The sequence below is a fragment of the Dermacentor andersoni genome, chromosome 9 (assembly GCF_023375885.2).
Source record: "Dermacentor andersoni chromosome 9, qqDerAnde1_hic_scaffold, whole genome shotgun sequence".
Taxonomy (NCBI): domain Eukaryota; kingdom Metazoa; phylum Arthropoda; class Arachnida; order Ixodida; family Ixodidae; genus Dermacentor; species Dermacentor andersoni.
This window is the reverse complement of record NC_092822.1, coordinates 37,687,236-37,711,656: the sequence shown is the minus strand read 5'-3', so window position 1 is coordinate 37,711,656 and position 24,421 is coordinate 37,687,236. Positions and strand designations below refer to the sequence as shown.

General features: G+C 49.3%; 1 protein-coding gene across 1 annotated transcript in view; it reads left to right on the top strand.

Moving 5' to 3' along the window:
- LOC126527690 (uncharacterized) overlaps positions 1 to 24,127 on the top strand; it is a 37,218-nt gene extending 13,091 nt beyond the window's left edge. Inside the window, exons 2-4 of the mRNA XM_050175558.2 lie at positions 11,916 to 12,178; positions 13,194 to 13,236; positions 15,450 to 24,127. Of these exons, the coding sequence (XP_050031515.1) occupies positions 11,916 to 12,178; positions 13,194 to 13,236; positions 15,450 to 17,228 (2,085 nt within the window). The 3' untranslated portion in view covers positions 17,229 to 24,127. The remainder of the gene's footprint in view (positions 1 to 11,915; positions 12,179 to 13,193; positions 13,237 to 15,449) is intronic.
- Positions 24,128 to 24,421: the final 294 nt, after the last annotated feature.

The window sequence follows — 24,421 nt, the reverse complement described above, 5'->3', positions numbered from 1 at the left end:
CCGACAACACGTGGGTGGGCTTTCAGGGGGGTATTCGACCCTGGGCGATTTCGCAATTCCCTCGTTTCGCGAAAGTGAGCTCTTCGTCAAAAAATCACGCACACATGCAGACGCACGCACGCACGCACGCGCGCACGCACACACACACATACACACATACTTTAGAGGCGACAAGACGGCCACCTGCGATCCCAATCTCTTTCGTACGGAAGAAGATAACGAGCGGTGATTCCCGCAAATCCTAGATGGCACGGTCGTAGTGAAATATAATCGTTGAGCGGATTTCTTTCCAGGCGAGCATTGCCTAACTGTCCTGGTCCCCCGGAATTGCCAGACAAGATTTCCAAAGAGCTAGGCTTTGCACGTAGGCAGTGTGTTCCGGCCAGACGTAACCGGTGCGCGCGTGGCGAAATGATAGGGGTTGATTGTGGCTTTTTTAGACGTGAACTGCCTTCGTACGTTGAACTGCGAACGCTAGAGCAGCCTTCGCAATGTTCAACCTGGGATTTCACTGCATCTCGGACGATTTCCGTGCAGTCGAACGAAGGCTATATTGGTGGCTTGTTTCAGCCAATTAGTACAGCTGACTTGTTCCAGAGAAGCAAGAAGGGAGTCGCCCACAGTGAGTTATTGATCTACTCCGTAACGAAGCTTCCGTTTAAAGAGAGTACGCAATGAGGGTGAGGTGGACAGTGGAGCTGTTCTTGTGGTTCCCTTTTCTGCTTGGATGATGCGACCTCGGAACTTTCATTACACTGCGCGCAGTTGCTGAGATGGAGTATAAAAGCAACGCAGTTGCTGAGATGGAGTATAAAAGCAACGCAGTTGCTGAGATGGAGTATAAAAGCAAGGGCGACAGAAAAACAAAAGAAAGAAGATAAAAGTAAAAAACGAGACGGCGTGAAGTTGCGGTTTTCGAGAAATTGTGAAACGCAGCGGTGCGCCAGTTGCAACACTGGTTAGATTGCAGCCTGTTGGAGTACAAAGCTAGATTGCAAAAACGCCTCACGGGATGGGAGTGAAAGCACAAGCTTCCGTTGAGAAGGAAAGACGAATGAGCTTTATATAGGTGGAATAGATGGATGGGTGGACCTATGGATCGTAAAATTGAGCTGGTGTTGGTAAATGGGGTGCTGAATGGATGGATACTGTAAGGCCTTTTTTTTAAATATCGTAGTGGTTTAATGACCTGCCAGCCTGCCTGTGAGAACAAATTCCTCGAATCATAACGTAAGCTTCTGCGTAGCCATTGACGCGGCTTCGCCTTTTTTTTTTTACCTTCTTTAGTCACGGCTACAAAATTACAGCAAGAAATGACCAAGAAGCTAGGCAAGATTTCTCTACCAATCCACATAAGAAACGCTATAAGTAATGAAGCACGAATTTGAAGAAATTTATGTCGTCTTGTTGCTCAAGGAAAGCGAATCGGGCGAGTTTCCGCTTTCTGTGTCTTTTGTTCTTTCTTCAAATCAAATGTATGTAACGAGACTTTGGCACCTCCTCGTTTTGCCGTACTCTCCTATCATGCGTGATGTCTTATTCTCTGCACCAAGTCCTCGAATTTTCCTACATCTCGAAATATGTAACATCGATATAAGCAGCATTTTGTTAAAAGCGGAGTGACTATAAGGAAGGCGCAGTAACTTGAGATGTGCGTTCGAAGAGCACGCGGGAGCTCGTGAAATGCATAATTAAAACAAAGCTGCACTTGACAGTGGAGAAACTCTGTTGAGGCCCGCGAGCAGCTACCGCCTCTGTCGATTGTCGTCACGTGACATTGTTCGCCGCAATAAACTGCCGCCACGTGACAGAGTAACGTTCGCAGCCCTCTGTGCATCGGCCAGGTTGGCATACTGAGAAACGCAAAGTGTCATTGTGCGCGCTGCACGAGACGGTCCCGTGTGGATTTGCGGTTTCGTGCTAAGAGTAGTCGTTTACTAGTGCACTTGAAATAACCTGGTCTGAAATGCATGCAGGGCGGTAGGGATCACAAAAAGCTTCGAATAAAGGAATATTTCGAGTAAAGCGATTTCGATACAACGAAGGATTACGGCAAGTATAGGCCCTCATTCCAACGGCGCTGATACCTGCCGAAAAAAAAAAAAAAACACACTTCCATTCGTATGCAGTAAAACGCGTTGGCCGCGTTGTCCGGGTTTTACGATTCCCGATCGACGTTCTCAAAGGCTCCGTTCAAAGCGTGCCGCGCTGATTACCTTTCCAGATCACCCGGCGGGTTTAATTAGAGAACCGTTGACCAGAGGGGCTAGCAGCACTCTCAGCCTTCCCCCGCTCCCAATCACAATCAAGTGATTCTCATTTGCTCGTTTCAGGAAATGGCACACAGGACTTCTCCTTTCTTTCTTTCTTTCTTTCTTTCTTTCTTTCTTTCTTTCTTTCTTTCTTTCTTTCTTTCTTTCTTTCTTTCTTTTTTTCTTGCCGTTGCTGAAGCATGTGACCACCTGGAAGGCACTTTCGTGTGCCGCGCGCGAGGTCCAGGTTCCCAGGTAATTTTGACCCTTCGCTGTGCCAGGAAGTGAGAGCGACTACGTGAGCCCAGCTCACAGTGGCCCGCCGGACTAGAACGAGGCGAATCATCGATCCTGTTCTTGCATACCTGGGCGGCTCACGCGCTGCGAAATCGAATTCCGAGCGCGCCTTTCGTAGACGACCGTCAAAGGCATAAATCATGACATATATAGATACACAAATAGGGCAAGTAGGTAGATGGATAAATATGCAGAGAAGTAGAGAGGTGTGTGGGTAGGTATGCAGATAGATCACACGTCTGCTCTCAAGCCTGTTGCCTTCGGGTAATGAAGAAGTACCAGAAGGCAACGGAACGTCGCAGGCATAAGTCCTGACATTTACAGATATATAAACGGGCAAGTAGGTAGATGGATAAATACACAGAGAAGCAGGAAAGTAGATGGACAGGTATGTAGATGGATAACACGTCTGTTCTCAAGTCTGTTGACTTCGGGTAACGAAGAAGTACCAGAAGGTAACGGGTCTGAGGGCTCAGTCTGTAGACACGCTGTACTTCGTACAGTGCAAGTGATTGAACCGCTGTCTTCTCTCTATCTTTTTTTCCCCCTACCTGCGTGTAGGGTAGCAAACTGGACAACATCTAGTTGATCTCCCCGCTTTAACTTCTATCTCTACGTAGATTACCAGATACAATGTGAGATAGGTACAGGCATAGATAGTTAGACAGTTAGGTAGATAGATGAATGAATATGCGAATAGCAATGAAGTAGACAGATAGGGAGACAGCTAGGCGGGTAAGTGCACAGGTGTATAGATAAATAAAGATACAGATAGATAGCTATAGAAGTAGACAGGTAGGTAGGTGGTGCCGCGTGCGAAATTAAATGATATGACCAAGAATTCCATTGCAAGAACGACATGGGTCCTGCTTGGACCCATTGTGAACAGTAATATCGAATAACTCAAATAAAATAAATTTTCGATATAGGCTAACACCTAGCGAAAGGTACCGAAGAGAAGACACAGGGCAGAGAAGAAAACAAGACGACATTGACGCGTCGTGACGTATTGAATAGTGTGCTGCTTGGTAAATAGACGATTTATGTGATATCGAAGGTGCAATTCCTTGTGAGCGGCCTTTCTATAAACTGAAGAAGGATTTTGGCTGTTTGATATCTGCTGATAAAGTTTGATTGTTATTTGTTTTGAACACATATACACAGTTAAGAGGAAAGGGAAAGCGAGGAGCAGGCTGGTTGTTTGTTATGTAAACCAGCAAAATGACGCGAATTACGCGACGTAATCGTGGGTGAAAAAAATCACTCACGATCACGATACTCCCTAATGCGAATTTTGATCGCGGCTGTTTAAGTGTTGCGAATTCACGGTATATTGTGGCAAATCATTTGATTCTGAACGACAGGGTCCTCTCGGTGACGGTGCTTAACCCCTACTCGTGCAGCTCGTTCAGCAGCAGCAGCAGACGACGAAGCATTTCCACCGGTTGCGTCGCTCACTGTTCAGAGAGAAAGCGTGAACAGGGGAACGCGTGGGCTCACGCGGAGCGCATTACCTAGCGACTGCGGCGCCGGCGAAGTAGCGCATGCGCAGTGGGTCCGAAGACCGCGCCAGCGCTCTTCCTTTCGCCATACTCTCCTCCCCGCGCTTTCCTCCTCATGCTTCCACCTCGCCCTCCTCCTCCGCTTTCCTCCTCGCGCTCTCTTCGCTGTCGCCGTCGTTCATCCCCCGCTGCGCTCCGCGTTTGCTCTTTCATCATTCGCAGTGCTTGTTCGTTCGGTTACGCCGAGGGACGCCGACCCTCAACGCAGGAACGGGCGCCTAAGAGCTTCGCTCTAAAAAAAAAAAAGAAAGAAACGGGATCGTCCTTTCTCGGCCCTTCGCCGTATCTGGCGTCCGCTTGCGTAGGCTGCGTTGTCTAAGCTATAACCCCAACAGCGTACAGTTTGGACTGTAATGGTGATTCTCGAGCCCAAATGCTTAAAACAGGCCGCCGTCTCTGTAGAAGGACATCGCCTTATTATTTTTTTTCGTGGATAACCACCAGCTGCATTAACACCGAGGCGACGCATTGCGGAGAAAACAGCCGGTGCAAGCTGAGCCCCACATCAAAGGGCGCAGTGATATTTTATTTCTCGTTTCTCTTTCCCGAAGAATTCCTGTTGTTCCGAACGGAAGGGAAGAGTACGAGCCTACTGGCATTGTGAAGGAAGAAAGTACCCAAGAAATTCGCATGTGAGCAAACAATGCATACCCGTGAGATACAGAATGCCGAAAATTTGCACTGGAGAGGCCGTACTGCAGCTCGGAACCTAGGCTGAACAGAAAAACGTACCGGGCCAATGTATACACGAGAAAGCTACTTTATAGATATACGTCTCGAGAAATCGTTGCTTGAGAATAAACTCCGTGTTCCCAGCTCAAACTGTTCATGGGTGTAAGCAGAAATGTTGAAGTTGACGTGACTCCTGAAATTATGATATAGAAGCAGGCGTTCTCAATACGTATTTGCAACTTTTGTTCTTATCTAATTTTTTGAACCACCGTTCTTTGTTACTATTCCGCATGCTTCATTTTCTTCAATTGCGTGGACTAGTCGGTGTCTTTTTCTGGAAGCTCTAACCTTTTTCTTTTGAATACAAAATAAAAATCTAATTCTCTCACTTCCCTGTTATTACCAGCGTTCAAACGAAATACTGCGGCAGACTGTAGAAATATCCAAGATTTGGAGTAGCAGTAAGTGACTTGGCTTTCAGATATATAGCAATTTGCGCTCGAATGCAGGGAGAGGTTTTTTCAAGACTCACATAACCGGGACCTCCGACCTTAGGAGCGTCAGGATTTATTACCCTGTATTGCCATCGACGTTTCCGCCATATCCCGTTTCCTCCCTGTGACCTCTATGTCTAAAGCCGTGCCTTCAAATGCCTTTCGTACTCCTAACGGGGAACTAAATATAAGAACGTCCATGGCGTGCGTGACGTCGGTGCAGCTCTTCCTTAAGAGACAAAGAAAGAAAAGAAAGAAAAGAAAGGAAAGAGAAGGAGTAAGTGCAAGTAGTTGTGCACTCTCGCGATCCTGCTTGTGGGCTTTCCGGGGGGGGGGGGGGGAGGCGACACGCCGACGTGCGATGGACGGATCAGTGGCAAGGCAACGACCACTAAAGAGACCGGGCGTGTGAGGCGTTCAGGCGGAGAAGCGACGCGGACAATTCCCGCAAGACGAGGAAGGCCGCTGGCCGACCCAACTCTTTCCCCCACCTCCTTCCCTAGTACTCCAGCGCCACGATGCGACTCTTTCTTTTTTTTCCCTACACGAGAAACAACGAAAGGAGAGCGCGTAGCTCCTTAGACGGGAAAACAACGGGGACGAATCAGAACCGAAGGCGTCTCTGGCCAGGCGCTGGAAATGTAAGTGACGAGAAAAAGATAGGGACAACCAGGGACAAGTTGCAAAAAGAACGGAACAAATTCGAGGAACCTAGCATCTCTTCCCTATTTCCCCGCGCCTACTGCAGCGAGTCACGGGATGAAACGGGAGCGCACGGAGCTCTTGGCCTGGAGAGAAAACAATGGATATGTTGAGGAAAGCGAGGACACAGAGGATGTAGGAGGATAGGAGGATGTAGCAGAAGTTGAGAGAGAAAGACGGGGGAGGGGGTGAGGGCATATTAGCGCGAAGGACAATAAAAAGGAGTGTAACACACAGTTTCAAAAAGCCATTCCGAGAGACATGCGAGAGACAAAAAAAAGGGGGTAGGTGGGGAAGAGAAGGCACCCCGTCGTCTCGCGAACGGGACGCCGGCGACATGGTCATCGCTCAAAGAAGCGCGCGAGGCACGGGCGGGCGGCGGTGATTAATTTCAGGACGCCGCAATTGGGTGCGTTTTTCTCGGCGTCTCCGCCCTCTCTCTATATATGGCCTCGAGCACGCGGGCTCGTTGGAGAGAAAGGGAGAGCGCGGAACGACGAGATGAGAGGAAGGAGAAACGAGTTGTTGGGGGAACGAGACGGTTTTTTTTGGGAGGGGGGGGAATGAGCGCCATAGTTGCGCGTCCCGGATTCGGCGCGCAGAGTTCCTATAGAAAAATCATAAAGATAGGGAAACGGTAGGCGGAAGCGACGGGAAAAAGGGAACGAATAGAGAATGTAGTTTTGGAAGTGGGTGCTGGAAGCCAAGGAAAGTGTGTGCGACAAGAGGAGGAAAGGAACGGAAGAGAGATGACGATTAGGGAGAGATCACGGGCAGTAAATGAGGGAAGGGAGAGACAGGCAGGAAAAAGTAGAAATGGGAGGTGGAAATGAGGAAATATGGAAACTATAAAGCACAGGGAAGCGAAGGTTCCGTAGAATATGACAGGAAAGGTAGAAAAAGTACATAACAGTAGGGAAAAGAAGGGGTGCAATTGGAGGAAACGCTCTTGGAAAGAGTGAGCACTGGCTGGAAAGAAGGAAAGGCGTGTTTGAGGAGTGATGGACAACAGAGGGAAAGAAGGACAGTGGAAAAAACAGTCTCGTCTGGAGTGAACCTCAGTTGAGAGGGTCCGTCGTCATCGGAAAAAAAAGGAATCGAGAACAGGGACAGCGCAAACAAGGGAACTTTAGCGACCCACGCCATTCTCATCGATCCTTTCGAAAAGCACCGCTATCTTTCTGCCTCCTGTTTCCTCCCTGCTGTGTTAGCCCTTTTTATGCGTTTCCGCTGTTCTCCAAGTTCCTTCTCGCTCTCCTCCCTTTTCTTCCCTTTACGGAGCAGTTAGTTTATCTCCCTTCTCGGCATCATTTTTCTTAATTCTTTCCCTCGTGGCGTGTCCCCGCGCGTTCGCTACTTTCCTCTTGGCAAGAGAATCAGTGTGGGCCTGGGGGTGCGAACAACCGGATGTTTCTGTCTTCTACTGCCCCCCCCCCCCCCTTCGTCCTTAATGACGTGTACTTTTGTCCCGGGTGAGATGCAGTGTTCATTACGGCTGGCATGAGATTAGCTCGGCGCTGGTTGCCGCGCGAGCTGCAGCAAGCTGAGCGAGAGGGCGTTCGCCAGACTCTCTACATGTTCTGCGTGACGGGTACTAACGCGGCTCCCTAAGCATATTGTCGCGGGCACATTGATTGTGCCTTGCTCACGCTGTTAGACGCGCGCGGCGCACATTTCCTTGCGCCACGAACTGCACATTCAATTGTCCACATCAGCAGGCAACTCGATGAACGTGTGTTTTTTGGGGACGCGCTACCAGCCGCGCTGGATATGCTGTTCCACGCGGTGCTGAGCACGGAGGGGAAAAAAGGAAGCCAGGAGGGAGAGTTGCGTGTCAGTTCTTGTCACGAAGAAATAAACAAAAGAAGAATAAAGGTTAAAGCACCCAATCACTTGATGGCAGGCGGTGGTTTCTAGCTTCCCCCCTCAAGGTGGCGCGTGGGTTCGTCCCCCGCTTGTCCGCTGCGCCTCTCGGAAGTTGTAACGCAAGGCTAACTGTGCGGACACATCGAAGCTAGTGTTGCCATTGCAACGACAGCAGTGTTTCCGGGTGTCGAGGCTGAAATTTAAAGGAATTGTAATGGCGGTGAGCAGAAAGTGGCGGAAACTTCGGCGGCAAGCGACACTCAAACCTACCGCGAACTCAGCTAAGTACAGGATGTTGTTCCCATGGTTCACTGCGCGATGCGCACGATTTCCATGATTCTCTAAAAGAAAGCAGGGAGAGAAGGGCGTCAGAGCAGGTTGAAACGCAAAAGCTGACTACCTCATGACGTAGTTATCCCTCTCAAGTCTTTTTTTCACTTATGCGCCCGTTCTTGCGGCGAGCGTCTGCGCGGCGTCGGCGTCCTCGGCGTAACCGAGCGGAGCACAACGAAGGATGAAAGAGCGAACGCGGAGCGCAGCCGGTGATGAAAGGCGGTGAAAGCGAAGAGAGATCGAGGAGGAAAGCGGAGGAGGAGGGTATGGCGAAAGCGTGAGAAGAAAAGCGTAGTGTCGCGCAAGACGGGCTCTGCGGCGACGATATCTGTGAGATGGCGCCAGGGTAGCGCGCGTCGTCTGCATGGAAACAAAGTGCTGCATGAGCGGAGGTCTGTCTGTGGCACCTGCTGTGAATCGCGTGAAAGCGTCACCCCCGCGCTGCCTCTCGCGATCTCCCGATCAGTGAGGCAGTCGCGCCACACTTCGCTCCGTTTGCAACGTGCCGCACGAGACAGATTGTCCGCGGCAGCTAGTATATCGCGAAATGAAAATACCTATAGAGCTGCGTTCAAATTTCGCATTAGGGAGTATCGTATTTGTCGGTTAATTTTTCTTTCTTTTCACCATAGTGCTGAACATGATGTGGCTTGTTCTACTCCCGTCCACGGTGGACTCTTTCGTATAGGCGCAGAATGTAGAGAGGCTTGTGTAGTTAGCGATTGAAATTCACGTTAAGGAACTACAGGCTGCCGACATTTAACCAGAGCTCCCCAGTACGGTGACTCCCAATAGCCTTCGTGCTACTCTTGGGCTTTAAGCCAAGCCAAATGAAATCTGTCAGTCGATCGGTCGGCCGGTCAGTCAGTCAATAAATGAATAAGCGGATCGGTTGCTCTGCGCCTCCTTGCTTTTAGCAAATGGCCCGTCAGCCCTTCATTAGACAATCCACGCTCTCCTTCCAACCTTGTTCAAGCACATTTCTGAACCATACGAACACGATTGCAGTATCCCACAGACCCTATTGAACGCACTCAGATAATTTAATGACCTTAAATAATTGTTCTAAGAGCAGACGCGTTTAGTTTCCTTCTTTAGCTCGCGCTAATCGAAGTGCTTGGACGTGAGACTCTGGGATAGAAGAGCCACTGACGTCAGAAAGTGCAGCCTACGTACTATATACTGCTTGGATTCGGAATTAGCTACGAGCAGTGAAAACAAAAGAACGAGACCTCGAACATTCATTCATTCGCGGCCGCTTCCCTCCCGTTAGACCGCTCAATATTTCTTACCCACGTGCACATTTATACAGAGTGAAGATTCGATCGCGAGTGTGCGATATATAAGGAAACGGGACCGATCGACTCGGCAAGTAGGAAAAAGAACAAAGAAAGGATATAGGGTTATAAAATTGATATACATCAAGGGAAGAGGCCGCGAGCACGCCAAGTGGACATTACGTTTCTGGTCACGTTGCTGTCTATAGATATCGCCGAGACTTCCACTGCAGGTCTTCGGTATAGCGCGAGAAAGAGTGGCTTCCTCCGGGACTCGTGAGATGTGCAGGCCCATGGAAGTGTGTTTGGGTGCCTAGGTCTATCTGTCCGTCCGTGGCCATCCACGCGGGCACTTTGTTTCTCGGCACACTGGGTGTGCATACAAACGACGTTGAAATAAGTTTCCCACTGGCCCTGTCATTTATATCGACGCGACGTGGCAGCCTACTGTGCCCCCGGCCTCTCTCGGCAGAAGCAAGTGGCTGCCGGTGGCCGCACGCTAGCACGGAGGGGCTAACGCACTACAGAGAGAGCACTACGCTACACGATTGAAGCCAAACGTTTCGGCCCATCACGTGATCGTCACGTCAGAGGGCGCGGTAGGTTTTAATGCTCCCACCCTGCAGACAGAGGTATGACAGAGCGACCGAACACGTGCTCATCGATTAAAAACTACCGGGAACCAGACGTTCTCGGCCAATACGCTGAGCCTCAGAGATCGCGTGTTGGGCCGATACTGCGAGAGAAAATGCGAAGGGAATAACTTCACAGAGAGTTCGCTTGCGAAGGCTGGCTGCATGACTTAATGCTCTCTCTTAGGTTATGTGCTTCCCCCGTGCACGCGTGAACCGCAAGCCGCGCTGCATGGCCTCCGAGGTCCGGTGGCTCAGGCAACAGACGACATAGTAGCCTGACCAAACGCTATGAACCACCCCACAGTTTTGTTTACACATGACCTATGGCGGCGCGCGGTGCGAGATCTCGGAGGCTATGTGCGCGGTGGTAGAGATCTTTTGGTCAGGCTATATATCGTCTGTTGCCCGACTATAGGCACGCGTTCCTTACAGATTGTAGTTGGACAGCCTCTAGAGTACGTGAAAACTTCAGCTAGACTGCTTTGCTCTCTCACAAACGTCATTTCGTCAGAGAAGGTATTACGCGCTGTTTACGGTTAGATGACGATCAGTCAATTTCCATTGTTCTAATTGCGTTCCGTAGATATGCGGGTTGTTCACAGTCGTTAGACACGGCTACAGACATCACTCGAGAAGAAATGTAATATCACATTGACACACGTGCATTGCCGTTTTTTTCGGTGACCGGTTTTAATAGATTTAACCCCCAACCGTTTTTAACCAGCCGAAGTGAACCCGGAGCTCACCACTACGATGTCTCGATGTCGTGAGCATTTGTGTTGCCACGGGGTTGTTAAACTTTAGGTGAAATTTATTGAACGTTACTGACCTCGTAACAAATCAGGACTAGGTTGGCGATGAAAGCGAAGAAAGCTTGATAGAGGTCCCAACTCCCTCGTGCCCAGCCTTGCTCGGAGCTTTGTGACCCCACTGATAAACACAGAAAATTTCGACCACTTGGAGTTCTTTAACGTGCACCTAAATCTAAATACATGGGTGATTTCGCATTTCGCCCCCATCGAAATGCGGCCGCCGTGGCCGGAATTCGATCCCGCAACCTCGTGCTTAGCAGCCCAGCACCATAGCCACTAAGCAACCGCAGTGGGCGAACGTTTGCAGAGCATCAACTCTTTCAGATACGAACTCAAACTTACGAATAGGAAATTGCATACGGTCGGTCGGTCAGTGAATTAGCCCGCCGATTCATTCATTCATTCATTCATTCATTCATTCATTCATTCATTCATTCATTCATTCATTCATTCATTCATTCATTCATTCATTCATTCATTCATTCAACTCATTTTATTTCGGCATTATGGTACGTTATAGCGTGTACAAAATTCTGGGGGCACAGACTAAAAGCCAAAAGCTTGACGGGGTCTGTACCACTGTAATCTGTAATCAATGTATGAACCTAATAACCAATAAGCCAGCCAGCCTGTAAATTAACCAACAAATGCAAATGGATACATTAATAGATAGATAACCAGTAATAAATCAGTCAATAAATTTAGTAATTAACTGATTGTAAGTGAATCAATCATAGAGTATATGAGTGCCTCAGTTTGAACCAAACTCAGACATTCAGATGCGATACTCCACACATTCAGTCAGTCGGTCAATGAACGAATTATTTTGTGACTCAATCGATCGGTCAATAAAAAAAAAATGAACCAAACAACTAGTCAGTGAGTAACTTCCAAGCAATCAACGATCCATCGATCAGTCAGTCAATCGATTCCTTATTGGACCTATGCATCAGTCAATCGACTGAATTCCCATTCACATCCCCCTCTATCTCCCTCCCTCGGCAATTCCGCAGGAGCGCAGTTCGCGAGAGTCTACCCTCAGCTTCCGTCCCAGCCACGGTGTCTCGTACAATCACCGCCACCCGCAGCAGCAGCACGGACAGGGCCCTCAGCTCGGGGGCGACTTCCAGCCCAGGGGCCACCGCCCGTTCCCGGAGCGCCCCCAGCTGGAGCAGCCCACGAGCCAGGCGCCGGGCCCCAGCAGCCAGGCGGGGTCCGTGCACAGGTTGTCCTTCCCTCCCAGTGGCATCGAGAGGCACCTGGCACGCTTGCACAGGTGAGAGACGCAGACACACACACAAATACACACACACGCACGCGTGCACCCCCCCCCCCCCACCTCCCACAAACACACGCACACACGCACACCTACGTCACCAGGTCCTGCAAAACTCACTAGAGGGAACTCTGGTGCTACTGTCTAGGGGTAGCTGCAGGCATGGCGCTTCAGCCAGCATTCTGTACGGTTATTGCGCTAACGCAATGCCACTTAATTCCTTAATTATTAGTTATATAGTTGCGTTATACTAGTTGCGTTGTACTAGTTGTGGAATTGAATCCATCCAGTAATGAAAGCATAACCTTCTTCCTTTAACACTTTAATGACGGCCCATGTAATAGCCCTCAAAAAAAGTTTATGCTCAAACTAAATGCGGCAAACACACCGACAATAAGCATAATCAACAAAAAGGAAAAAAAGATACATTGTGGAAACTCTTTCAACAATAGAGAGGTAACCCCAGGCAGAAAACTGGACCTGGGCTTCACCTCAAGCCACCTATGGCTTCGTTTTCGAATTTGCACAGACAGCTGTCGTCACATGTGAACCATGGGTATACATTTCGTTTGGTTTACATTCCATGTATGATACCAATGCAGCCGGAGATCTTGCATCGATCTATGTCCTCTGACTGTGTTGTTCTTGTTTCCTATCGAGCGTGAGGCTCCTACCCACTATGGGGTAGTGGTCAAGAAATGGGTGGATTCCGTGCTTTCAAAAGAAGGCTAGTCACGTGTCCGAGTTCTTCTACCACGTCGCGTGTTCCTGTTCTAAAACGACAGATGATGCTCGCTGCTTGTCAGTAAGTGTTAGCGGAAGACATTTACCCAGAAACTTAGTACTGAATACCAAAATTCAGCAATATTTCCTTTTATAATTTCTGATATATAGCCCGTAGGCGGCAGCAACATCCGTCAATTAAAGAAGTAATCTCTGCGACTTTTTGCACCATCGCATTCCCCTTTCGCATCTACCGCTAAATTGCCACTGCACATTTTCTTCTTCTTTGCAGTACGGCGAGCACAGACAACAGGAAGTCGTTTCCTCCGTGCCAGGTGAGCCCGATGAAAGCCTTGCTTTTTCAACACTGCCGCGAAAGACTAGAAAAGGATGTCCGTTGCATTCATAACCCACAGCAAGGAGCTACCAATGAAATACGACTACTTGAGAACGATGTCGACACAACGAAACATGCGTAACTACTTGCGTAGGCGTACTGCCTGGCTGTAGCGCCTTAGGCGGTGAACCAGGCAAATGTCTTTTTGAAGTTTTCATTGAAGAATCCCTCTCCCCATTCTGAACGTCACCAACTCCGTGCGGTGCTGCGAAAGCCATCGGGTCGCGTTAGCCAACCAGAAAGAAAGCTTCAATGCGTAAGGATTTGAACATGCTTGTCAACTTTCCCGATTTGTCCGGGAGACTACCGAATTACGACCACTCCTCCCGATTGTATGGATAAGGCAACAAAGCTCCCCAAGGCTCTCATCTAAATACACGGGAAGAAATAAATCGTTTCGCTCGGCAACGACGGCACCGAATTTGGTGAGGTTTGTCGCGTATAAAAGAAAAACAAAATTCTAGTGATTTTTGGAAGCGGAATTTCGATTGATGTCGTTCATTTTTTTAATAACAATTCTTGAAAATCACCATGTCTCAAAAAGCGAAACTGTCACGTTTACAACTCTGTAACTCAGTAGAAGAGAACGACTCCACAATTCTGTAAACTGGCCCTAATAATACATCTAAAACAGACAAAATTGATTTGTTATACACCCTTGTGAAGTATATCCCTAATTTGCAAATATGACTTTTGCAGAAGCGCTGCAAAATTTTAACGAATCCACGAACACTGTAAATTAATATATCAACTTTGTCCGCTTCAGACGCTCTAACGAATGCAGTTGGCAGAACAGGGATATCTGTTCTTGGAGCAGAGCTACAAAATTATAAACATCGTGCTTATACTCTCTTTTTTCAAACTTACCCATTTTCGTGACTTTTTGCGGAAGAATTCCGGCCATAAATCAAATTTCCGTTTCCTACAGTCGCTAGAATTTAATCTTTTCTTTTAAATGGAACAAATTTCATTAAAATCGGTCAAGGGGTCATCTCAGAAAAGCATTTCCTTGTCTTTGACATGTATTTGAATAGGTGGCATCGAAGTTGGGGCCCGAGCTAAAGCTTCCTTTTGGACCCCCCGCGAAAAAAAAAATGCTAAGTCAATTCACCGCACATTGACGCATGCGTTGAGGAGCGTGCGTGAGACAACGGTCTAATTTGCTTTCCTTAATGGTCGGTTCAATTAAGTTAGTTTTCTCGCCATGCAGTCTTGTTATACGGCGAAGCATATTAGGAGGCGAAAGGGGCCACTGTCACGGCAAATTGTACGTGTTCCTTAATTATACACACTCCCGTCTCCGCTCAAAACTACGAGCACCGAGACGTCTAATAACTGTACCGGTACCTATTCTGAGCTCTTTCTGACATTGCTGTGGCCCAGCAAAAAAAAAAATGCAAATCTTGTTACTCACTATAGAGAGAAGCTCACAATGGGGGAGCCACTGCTCCTTCCTTTTCTGGGAGCTCGTAACGTACATCCACATACGTTTTCGCCGACCCAGCTAGCGCTCGCCACTGATTGGTTGATGCGAACCGCTGTCTTCGCTGCACTGCAAAAGGTTGATGATGGGACCAAGAGGAAGACGCGGAATCGGGCAGGTCGTATGCGATCGTAACCGATCTCGCGCTACACTTCCCTAGATATTTGGTGCACGTTCGGAGGGGATGCTTTGGAGCGGACGAAACGGAGAACGCTCTTTTTTAAGTTGCGTGCAGTAAAAGCTCCCCTGCAAAACTAATCGAACTGTGCGCGCACGTCGGGGCAAAAACTCTGTACGTGAGTCAATGTGCAAAGCCTAATGCTTGTCCCGGCTTGTACTCGGCAGGGAAAGCGTTCCTTCTTTTGGTACACTGATCAAGGGAGGCGGGACGTACAAGTTCTCGCCAAGTCATCGAATCTAGGTAAAATCGGAACCGGTTGAGCAGTCACTGTGACGGAGGTCACGTGTGGAGGTCGAGTGCTGGTCGTTCCTATCGCGTCGTGGAATAGCTAGGTGTCCCCATTGATCGAATCACTTACGGCGTCCACGAAGTTCCTTTTGTTCACAGGCAACAGAAGGGACCTTTTACTGCATGACGTAGGGTACCGGAGTCATTGAGAGGGCGTTCACGAACACTAACTGATTGGTTGACGTCTCGTGGTTTGCAGGTGTCTGACACGGACTCCGGTCTCGGCCGTACCATCACCGCCGAGACGAGCGAAGAAAGCTTCGCCGGAGCCGTCGCCGCTCCCCAGGCGCCGCCACCTCAGCCTCACCGTCTGTGTGGGGGTAACGTCTGCAACGGCATCTACCGGGCGAGTGCCGCGGCGGCGCACGATCCCGGAGGCGCTACCAGCGCCACTCTCGGAGGCGGTCCGGACGCTGTCCTGGACGACGGCCTGGCGCACGAGATGGCGCTTCTGCGCGTCGAGCTCGAGATCGTGCGATGGGAGTGCGAGAGCATCATCCGCCAGAAGAGGCGCCGCGACCAGGACCTGCTGGGTTCGTGGTCCAGGCGCCGCCGCGTCCTGGACTGGATGCAGCGACACGACAGCAGCGACACCTCGTACGACCCTTCGACGCTCTCCTCCAACTCCGAAGACCGCCGCGAGGCGAGCCCGAGTCCGACGTCGTCCGTCGAAGCCCTCTGCAGCAGGACTCCGCCGCCGTCCTGCCTGGGCGGAGCCGCGGAGTCGCCCGTGATCCAGCAGCACATCTATGAGTCCGTGGCCAGGAGCCCGTCGCCCCTGACAGTGGTGACGTCGTCGCCCCACGTGCGCTCTCAGAGCATGACACTGAGCAACAACACGACGCCGAGCGGCCCGACGGGTCGCGTCCTGTCGCCGGAGCACAAGAGGTGTTCGTCGGCGAGTCCTGTGCGTCGGAAACTGCAGGCCGCCGCACCACTGCCGGCCGTGCTGAGTCCCGTGCGAACTTACCGGTTCTCGTGCACCATCAACGAGTCGCCGCAGACTCCAGCGGCAGCGGCTCGGAGCAGCGCGCGGTCGCCCAGCTGCTCTCCCGTCAGACACAGTGCGGCCTTCAGACCCCGGTGCAGCTCGAACCCGGTGCCGCACGCTGTGACGCCGGCCGTCATTCCGATGGCCACGTCTCGGACGGCGGGCCAGATCAGCGACCTGTACAGGCGCCAGGAACACACCACCTCCTGTTTCCCGACCCAGAGCATCCCGGAGAGCCCGCTGGCGCTTCACAGCACTAGTTCCAGTCCGATACCGGTCGTGACCTATAGCGACCGCTCGCCGGCGGCGTCTCCCGTGAGGTTCCAGCACGAAACTGGAGGGAGTCCATCCCTCGCATCGCCCTGTGGGGGTGCGTCCCGGCAGTCAAGACCTTCAGTCAGCGAGGACAAGCCTCGGCGGTGGTTCGACAGCATCCTGCAGCAGCAGGACGCTTCCGGCTACCAGGTCCACGAACCCGCGCAGCTATGCTCCTTCTACAGCCCTCAGAGGCAAAGCGCCAAGTCCGGCAGCAGGCTTCAACCTGTCTTCGAGGCCGAGTGCTACGGTGACAGGGGTGCTAGGGGAGGAGGCATCCTCGACTTGGACCTCGAGTTCGTCACCAAGGAGTACGAGATCTTTCCCGGCGACGACAACGCTTGCCGGAACGACGTCGGCGCGGCTCAGAGGGCGAAGAAGACGCGTCGCCAGCTGCGGAAGGAGCGCGCCCAGCAGATCGCCGCCCGCACCAGGGCGGACACGACCACGTCCACGGACTCGGACGCCACTCTGAAGCACCACCACAGCAGCTGCCACGCTTGTGCCCGGAGCCGGAGAAAGGGCGGAGGTGCCGGCTTGCCTCAGTCGTCGCACAGGTCGTCGCCGTCCAAGCAGGAGGCGGCCGTGCACCACGGTCGCAGGCCGGTGCAGATGACGCATCGTGATGGAGCCTCTGCCGCCTCTGCCGCCACCACCGACTACATGCTCTGAGTCGCGGCCGTTGTTTAGACTATATGTACGCACTCTCGCCTCGCTAATTCCGGGCTCTGCTGTTTCTGCAAGCTGAAGGTGGACCGTGCTGAAGAAATGTGGATCTGTTCTCAGCTTTCAGTCGTCGTTCCCCAGTGTAAGGTAGCCAATGGCCAATGGGGCTAAGCCTGGTTAACTTCCCTGCACTTTCCCTTATCACTTCACTCTATCTCTAGCTCTGTCTCTCTCACACGAACTAAGTAATATATTACAGTCGTGTCAGGGTAAATACCACGTGATAGAACATGTACCAACACAATTGAATTGGACCCATGCGATGGATATTGGCATCGCGAACTCTTGATACCTGTGTCCAGTATTCGTTTGTGCTTACTGGCTCGTTAAAATGTGCTGGTTAGCTATGTTTCACAGTCCAAGCAAGCAAGTAGATCGTGTAACTGCGGCATTCAAGGATACATCGTTTAAATTATGGAAGGAACAAAAAGAAAAACGGCAGGAAAGACGACACCATCACTTACAGCGCGTACATAGACGGAGGACAAAAAAGGACGACGTAGACAAGCACCATGGAATACCAACTAGCCCGTACTCAAACCTTGCTTCAGGAAAGACGAAATATGAGAAAAATAGGTGAGAAGGGGGTCGCGTGTTAACGAAAAAAAAATGATGAGAGGACAATGAATGTTCATTACACTGGAACAACGCAGCTTTGCTGAAATTATCATCCTTTCATTCGAAAGGATTTTGCTTTCCTCGCATCGCTTAACAAAGTGAACAAGAAACGGTGCTTGCCAAACTTATATCCAGCTTGGAAATAAGAATCGCGGTTGAACATGAAACTAACATACCATGTTTAACTGTGGAGCCGAATTGAAAGGCTTCACCAAACAGACGTAGGAGGCATGTAGAGAGAGAGAGAGAGAGAGAGAGAGAGAGAGAGAGAGAGGTAAAGACGAACTCTTCAGAGCCAATCTTCGCACCCGCCCGTATTTCGTCTTGTTCACCGAGCTATATCCCAAAATTTTCTTGCAGCTTTGACCACGGGTCCCAATTTGCTCCATACACAAATGTGAAATGCGCGGTTAGGAGATATGGTGAGAATCTTGACGGCACAGGCTGCGACGAAATACATTATAAGTTGGACTGGGCCTTCGAGCGCTCCTGATTGATTCAGCCACAACTTCAACTTGCATAATGGTGCACGGAATCAGCAAGGCGGAGCATAAGCATTCCGCTAGTCTTCTATATAGGGACCACCGTCTGTTCGAAACAGCCTCTTTACGAGGGCTGATGTTAATTGCTTGCACTTCACTTCGTCTTTATGTATACGTTGTGTTCGACTCAGTGCACGCTACTATTGAACGCATCGACCTGTTAGCCCCGGGTTGAGGAGAGAGAGAGAAAAAACGAAGTTTGCGTGAGCACGTCAGGTTGTCTTGTCGACCATAAACTCAGCTCCTGAAAGTCTCAGCTCCTGAAAAGAAAATGCAGCACTGCGTTTACAAGTACGTTCCGACTACGCCACACGTGGTCTTTCGCTCCTTGCCTACAAAACCCTGCAACTGCACATTTGAGGCTGGCCAATGCGGCGATTTGGAAACGATGCGATCCAACCTCCTATTTGCGCCAGTAAGGAGAAAGTCCGCACACGCGCTCTGCTCTCTTTGATGTGCGTGCGGCCTTAGTTGTTGGCCTCGCTGGAAATACACGCGATGTGAAGTTCCAATTGAGTGGCCGGTCAGTAATCGTGAGCACGTATTCTCGGTGTTCTCAAGACGAAGAACACAAAGACGGCCTCTCTAGCCACGCGCGCCATATGGAGGATGTATCGAAAGCGAATACGCGAATTAACCATTCGGCACTGTTCTTACCACTATTCCAGTGTTTCGTGTTTATAGAAGGTGCAGAAAAATTTCAAGTTTCGACCATTGGTCCCCAATCCTAAGCCACGCCACATTGCGTGCGTTGTGCTGTACAATCGCCGCTAAATTGTTGGGCCTTCTTCCGCAGAAATTTATTTCGACAGTCCGCAGAGAGTCTATGAATGTTTTCCCGCTGAGCCATGAATTTATATAGACTGTCTTTACGGTTATGACGTCCCACATTTCGTCGTTCGTGGGCTCCCTAAAGGCTACCATTCTGGAAGTGTATGGATCTCAATTGGAAGAAGTGAACTGGAGATAATGTTCTTTTTTGTCTTCAGAATATCCGCATTCGTAAGGTCCAAAGGACCTTACAACTGAGAAGGCAAAACAGTCAACTTGAAGTTTAAAGGCAATCTATAGACTATCAAAATCACTTTGCAATGAAGTTGTCACAGCAGAGTGCGGCTATCTCCCCAGCAATATAGTGACTAGAGCTGTCCATGCCACCTGGACCTCGTGCAGCCGGAAGTTTCTGTCACAGGAAAAATTAATCCGGCATGGGATATGAATAATCCATCATAAAAACTATTTGGACAGTTTATAGAAAGTGCGCAGACCTTCTTTTGCGAAGGCCATGCTATTGATTGTCTATAGGCAGCCTATGGACTTAAGTCCTTACAGTTCCTATCGACACGTTTCTATGACTTGCAGCAGACAACCTGCTGGGAGGTCTGTGGACCCGAACGGAACTAGACTTGTGAACTTCTCTATAGACAGTTAATGTACTTTATGTAGCCAAAATGACAACTCTATTGGAAGGCAAAGATGTCTATAGGCAGTCTACAGAGTGTTAAATCAACTTTGATGATAAACCTGGCCGTATCGAGTCGGCTACATGAATGCGCACCTCCTAGAAAGTGAGCTTATTGCAGCGGCTTCTAATGGCCTGCAGCGCAATCTACGTTACTTCACTGCCGAACGCTTTCAAAATCGAAGCGATAACTCATGACACATCAGGGCCGCAGCGTGACGCGAAAACATTACACATGCTGTTAACCCGAATCGTTGAAAAGTACCTCAGAGCAGTGCCTTCCGGAGGGCTGCTGGTGCATCATCGCACGATCCTTGGCGACGAGTTGCCAGAAATGGTCCGCGTTCCGTTCACAGTACAAAAAGCATCGGTTTGCATGGTTCTCTTCCATGCGAGCTGAAATCGACACAGAAGCTTTAAGGCAGCCCAGCCCACGCTAGTAATAATTACGTCTTCTGTTGTGTTCCCACGGAATCCTGGACTTCTGTTTTGAGCCCCGATATGGGCTTGAAGTTCACCCTAACAGCTGTACTGGGAAACGCAAACGTACGGCAACAACAAACTTAATGATCGTTATGAAAAGCATTCATTATGTCCATACCTGAACATGTAGCTATGGTCTCTGACCACCTAGCAAGGCCTGCTGGACTGAGGCTGTCTTGACCACTTTATGTGGCTTTCAGCGACCACTCTCACAATCACGTGCACTGAGGCGACGAGGAACCGAACTGTCCTGCGTCCCAAACTCGGTGCTTGAATAATGCTACTCAGTGCACTTAGTCACGTCACGTCACTGCGATAATGGTCGTCATCACAAAGTACATGGGCCCCCTGTACACGTTTGTTCTTCTGACGAACCTCGAAACGTGAACTGCCTGCAACACGCCTCGCTGTGTGTCCAGGTGGTGTGAGCAAAGCAGGGCTTCAAACTTCTGGTGAAAACTGTACCAAACGGAGCGAGTGCCTGCTTGATCATCTACCCTCGTTCCAAGCAGCCCCACAAAACTGCTTCTATCTCTCTCTCTAAGTATAGCGTTCCCTTAGTACAATGAACGTCATGAAATCTACTCGCGCGTCAAGAAATCTTACTTCACACGTTGGCTCATGTTTTGTCGATTGCTGATGGTGCATGCTTGCTCTTTTTCTTTTTACTCGAATCACACTGCTGCCTCTACAAGTGACCCGCTATATTCTGCTGCCGCTTTGCTGTTTGAATACGTCGCTGTTGAATTTTTTACTAGTCGTGCCGACTTACTTGTCTTTCTTTCTCACCGTTGTGTAAACAAGTCGGGTGCTGTTGACGACGAGATATCTGTTCATTTTTTTTGTCTCATCCATGTTCAGTGTCGGTGTTCGTGGCCACCAGGTGTTTTACGTGCCTTACTCTTGGCACACCAGACGGCGTGGTTCTTGGGTTGGGATGTCCGTTGTTGAGCGAAATAACCCGACACGATATACAGGCGGTTTGTGGGGACGAACAGGTGCTTTCTTCACGTGGCACAAACCTCGCGCTGTCCGCAAACCAGAACCCTCGAATTTGTTCCTTCGTAGAACTGCCAGTGTCCGGAGTGTTCGAAGTATTTGGGATGTATGTCAAGTCGATTTCTTTTTCCGATTTTTTTTTGCACTGTAGGGAGTGTACGTTTGATTGCTTCGAACAATCGGGTGCTCAGGGACGAGTCGTGTTGTGCTAGGTTGCGCATGCGCAGTCTCTATGACGCACTGAATTGTGCGCGGCCCATGGGCGATGCGTGGCAGAGAAGAATTAAGGCTCGGAGAATGGAACAAAGAGTGTAAAGACTCGGGACGTGATGCGAAGATCAAGAAAGGTTGCCTCAAAATATATTATTTCTCTCTTTCCTTCTTGCCACAGCTCTGCAGTGTATTAGCTTCTAGAATGGCCTACGAGATCGGGATGCGTGTGCGGTGCACAGCGTGCACCGTCTGATTTCGGAGGCCCTGTTTTCAGCATAGGATTTCATATTGCCAACACTAGTGGTAAATCTGGGTCTTTTTTGTCTGCGTGTGCAACCGATACGGTTGTTCGGTCACTATGGGAACGATGGAAAGCGAATGAATTTGCCTATGCTTCTTCAAACTGGCTTCGAACAATGTCGTGAAAATTTACACTCGGGTCCTTGAGGCTAATTTTGATGGCGAATCCAACGCGTGGAACAAATTAGTCTTACTTATTCCCACGTGTCCGCATCTCGGTGGTTATCAGAGCGCTACAAGAATAGTAGTTTTGAACACATCAAAACATATTCACTTATGGCAAATGCTACTTGCCTGACATCATTCAGATTAACGACACACATGCTCACAAGCGTCCTGGCTGATTTAAGCCGGTCAAATTACACAACGAAGTAGACTAATTGAGAATGCAAAACTATTAAATTCTAGAAGGATTCCTTTGATACTCGTTGTGAAGCTAGCGATGAACACAAGGGAACCACAAAGACAACAAGATAAGCTGCAGTGTGCTATGTAAACAAATCCGTGCCAAATCGTAGCAGAATCCATTCGCTACCCGCAATACCCGGGGTGACTGAAGGATTGCAGCCCCGGATTTCCCGCTAGGGGTCATAATACGAAGCGCGGTGTTATTTGGCGCAGGGTTTCCAACGCAGTTTATCGTGAATGAAGCATAACACGTGAGAAGTGAAATACGTGACAGCGTAAGAATTGTGTTGAATCTCTTTAGGCGTTAAGCTGCAGCTTATCGAGCTCTGCGCAGTTTTACAGCCCAGTGCATTCGCGAGGCCTCTTACCATGGCGCGTTCCTGAATCACCACGCTGTGGTACAGCCGAGGCGACACGTAACGTGAAGGCGTGAGTCATGTCGAGAGAAACGCGCGAAGTTTACTGTCGAGGTTTGCGAAGCAGGGTCACGTGCACCTGCGCGATCAAATGAAAAAAAAAAACAATATAAAAAAACAAACGAACCAGGAATTAACCATTGCTTATAACGAGGAAGCCGTTTTTTCCCCACAGGAACCGATCGCAGTCAGAATATTACAGAATCCCTGCGAAGATGCACGGAAGCGCTCTCTCTCAACCAGACTGGAGAGCAGTGCAATTGTGCAACCCAGAGCATCGCACGAGTGCATTTCTTGCATTCTATGCGATTTTCAACAATGCAACGGCGTCTCTTCGCTGTTTAAAAGGGGCATGGGTACCTATTCCATAGCATGCTGCGAGGAACAATTGAAAGTTGTTATTAGCTTCGTGGATGAGACTGAAGAAGGAAAAGGAGTGCACGACATTGCTGAAGAAGTTGGGCGAAGAAAGAGCGCCTTGTTTTTTTGCCCAAGTGTGTACCAACCGACCCTGAAGAAGTGTTCATCTTTCACGATACCTAGCAATAACAATGTCACTCGCTTTGGATAGGTCCGTGTATATCAAGATATCATCGGGCAGTTGACGGAATGTTAGTACACTGAGGTGCCTGGTCACTGTGTTTGGCTAAAGGGGCAGCGCAAGACGCTACTGATAAGGAAAGAAAAGGCTGCGGCTTTAATGCAGTCGGCCTGCACACAGATCAGTGAAAGGTCCGCTCTTAGTGAATGCTGTTTGTTTATCGCATTTTCATGCAATCTTTTCGACCGTGGGTCATTTTTGGACTAACATTGTCGATGCGAAATTGGTTGCTTATCGCAGCGCAACAAAAGCGCTGACGTACTCTGTCTTTGATGTCGGGCATAAAGAACTGAGTTGAACCGAAATGAATAGTGTTATACGTTAAAACTGCTGAACATTGATCCAAGAGTGTTATAAATACACACCATTTATGATATAAAGGTACTGCCTAGGTAGCTGTACCTTCGCTATTAATTTGTACACCAAAGAATGTTAGTAAACGCTTGCTGGCACAAGTACAATTTAAAACAAACTACATGAAGTGTCATCAATCTATGTAGAGTCACAATGTACAATTTTGTGTGTGTATGTTTGAGACTTCTTACGCAGTTACTTTTTGTTTTCTGTTGTTTATGTTGGTTAAGGCGGGAACACAGTGTTGAAATGCTTTTTTGAAGAAAGCCAAACGTAAACGGATGCATGTCAAAGACTTCCCTGCTATACTGCTTATGAATGGTTTTACAAGTAAGCGAGGAGTGACGGTAGCTTGAGAGCACACAGTTTGTTTGGAAAATAAGCCAGCGTGAGTGGACCTGTATCAACGCAAAGTAATAAAAAGAAAGCATTTTGAAGTTTTCACTTTATCACGTTGTTGTAGCGTGCATTTGTGTCATCGGCAAGAACTACAGTGGTCGACGAAGGATTCTTTCAGGTTGCAGCCAATGTTTCGACAGTGGGACTTCTATCCGTCAGGGCAACGCCGATTGTCATCATAATCATCGATCATCATCTTCCCTATTGAAAGAAACCCATGCCCCACATGCACTTTACCCACGACGCTTTATGATCTTAAAGATTCTGTATAAAAACAACTATGTTCCCATATAAACCCACATGATCATACAAGATTATGGTACGGACACATGGGTGTCTTTCTG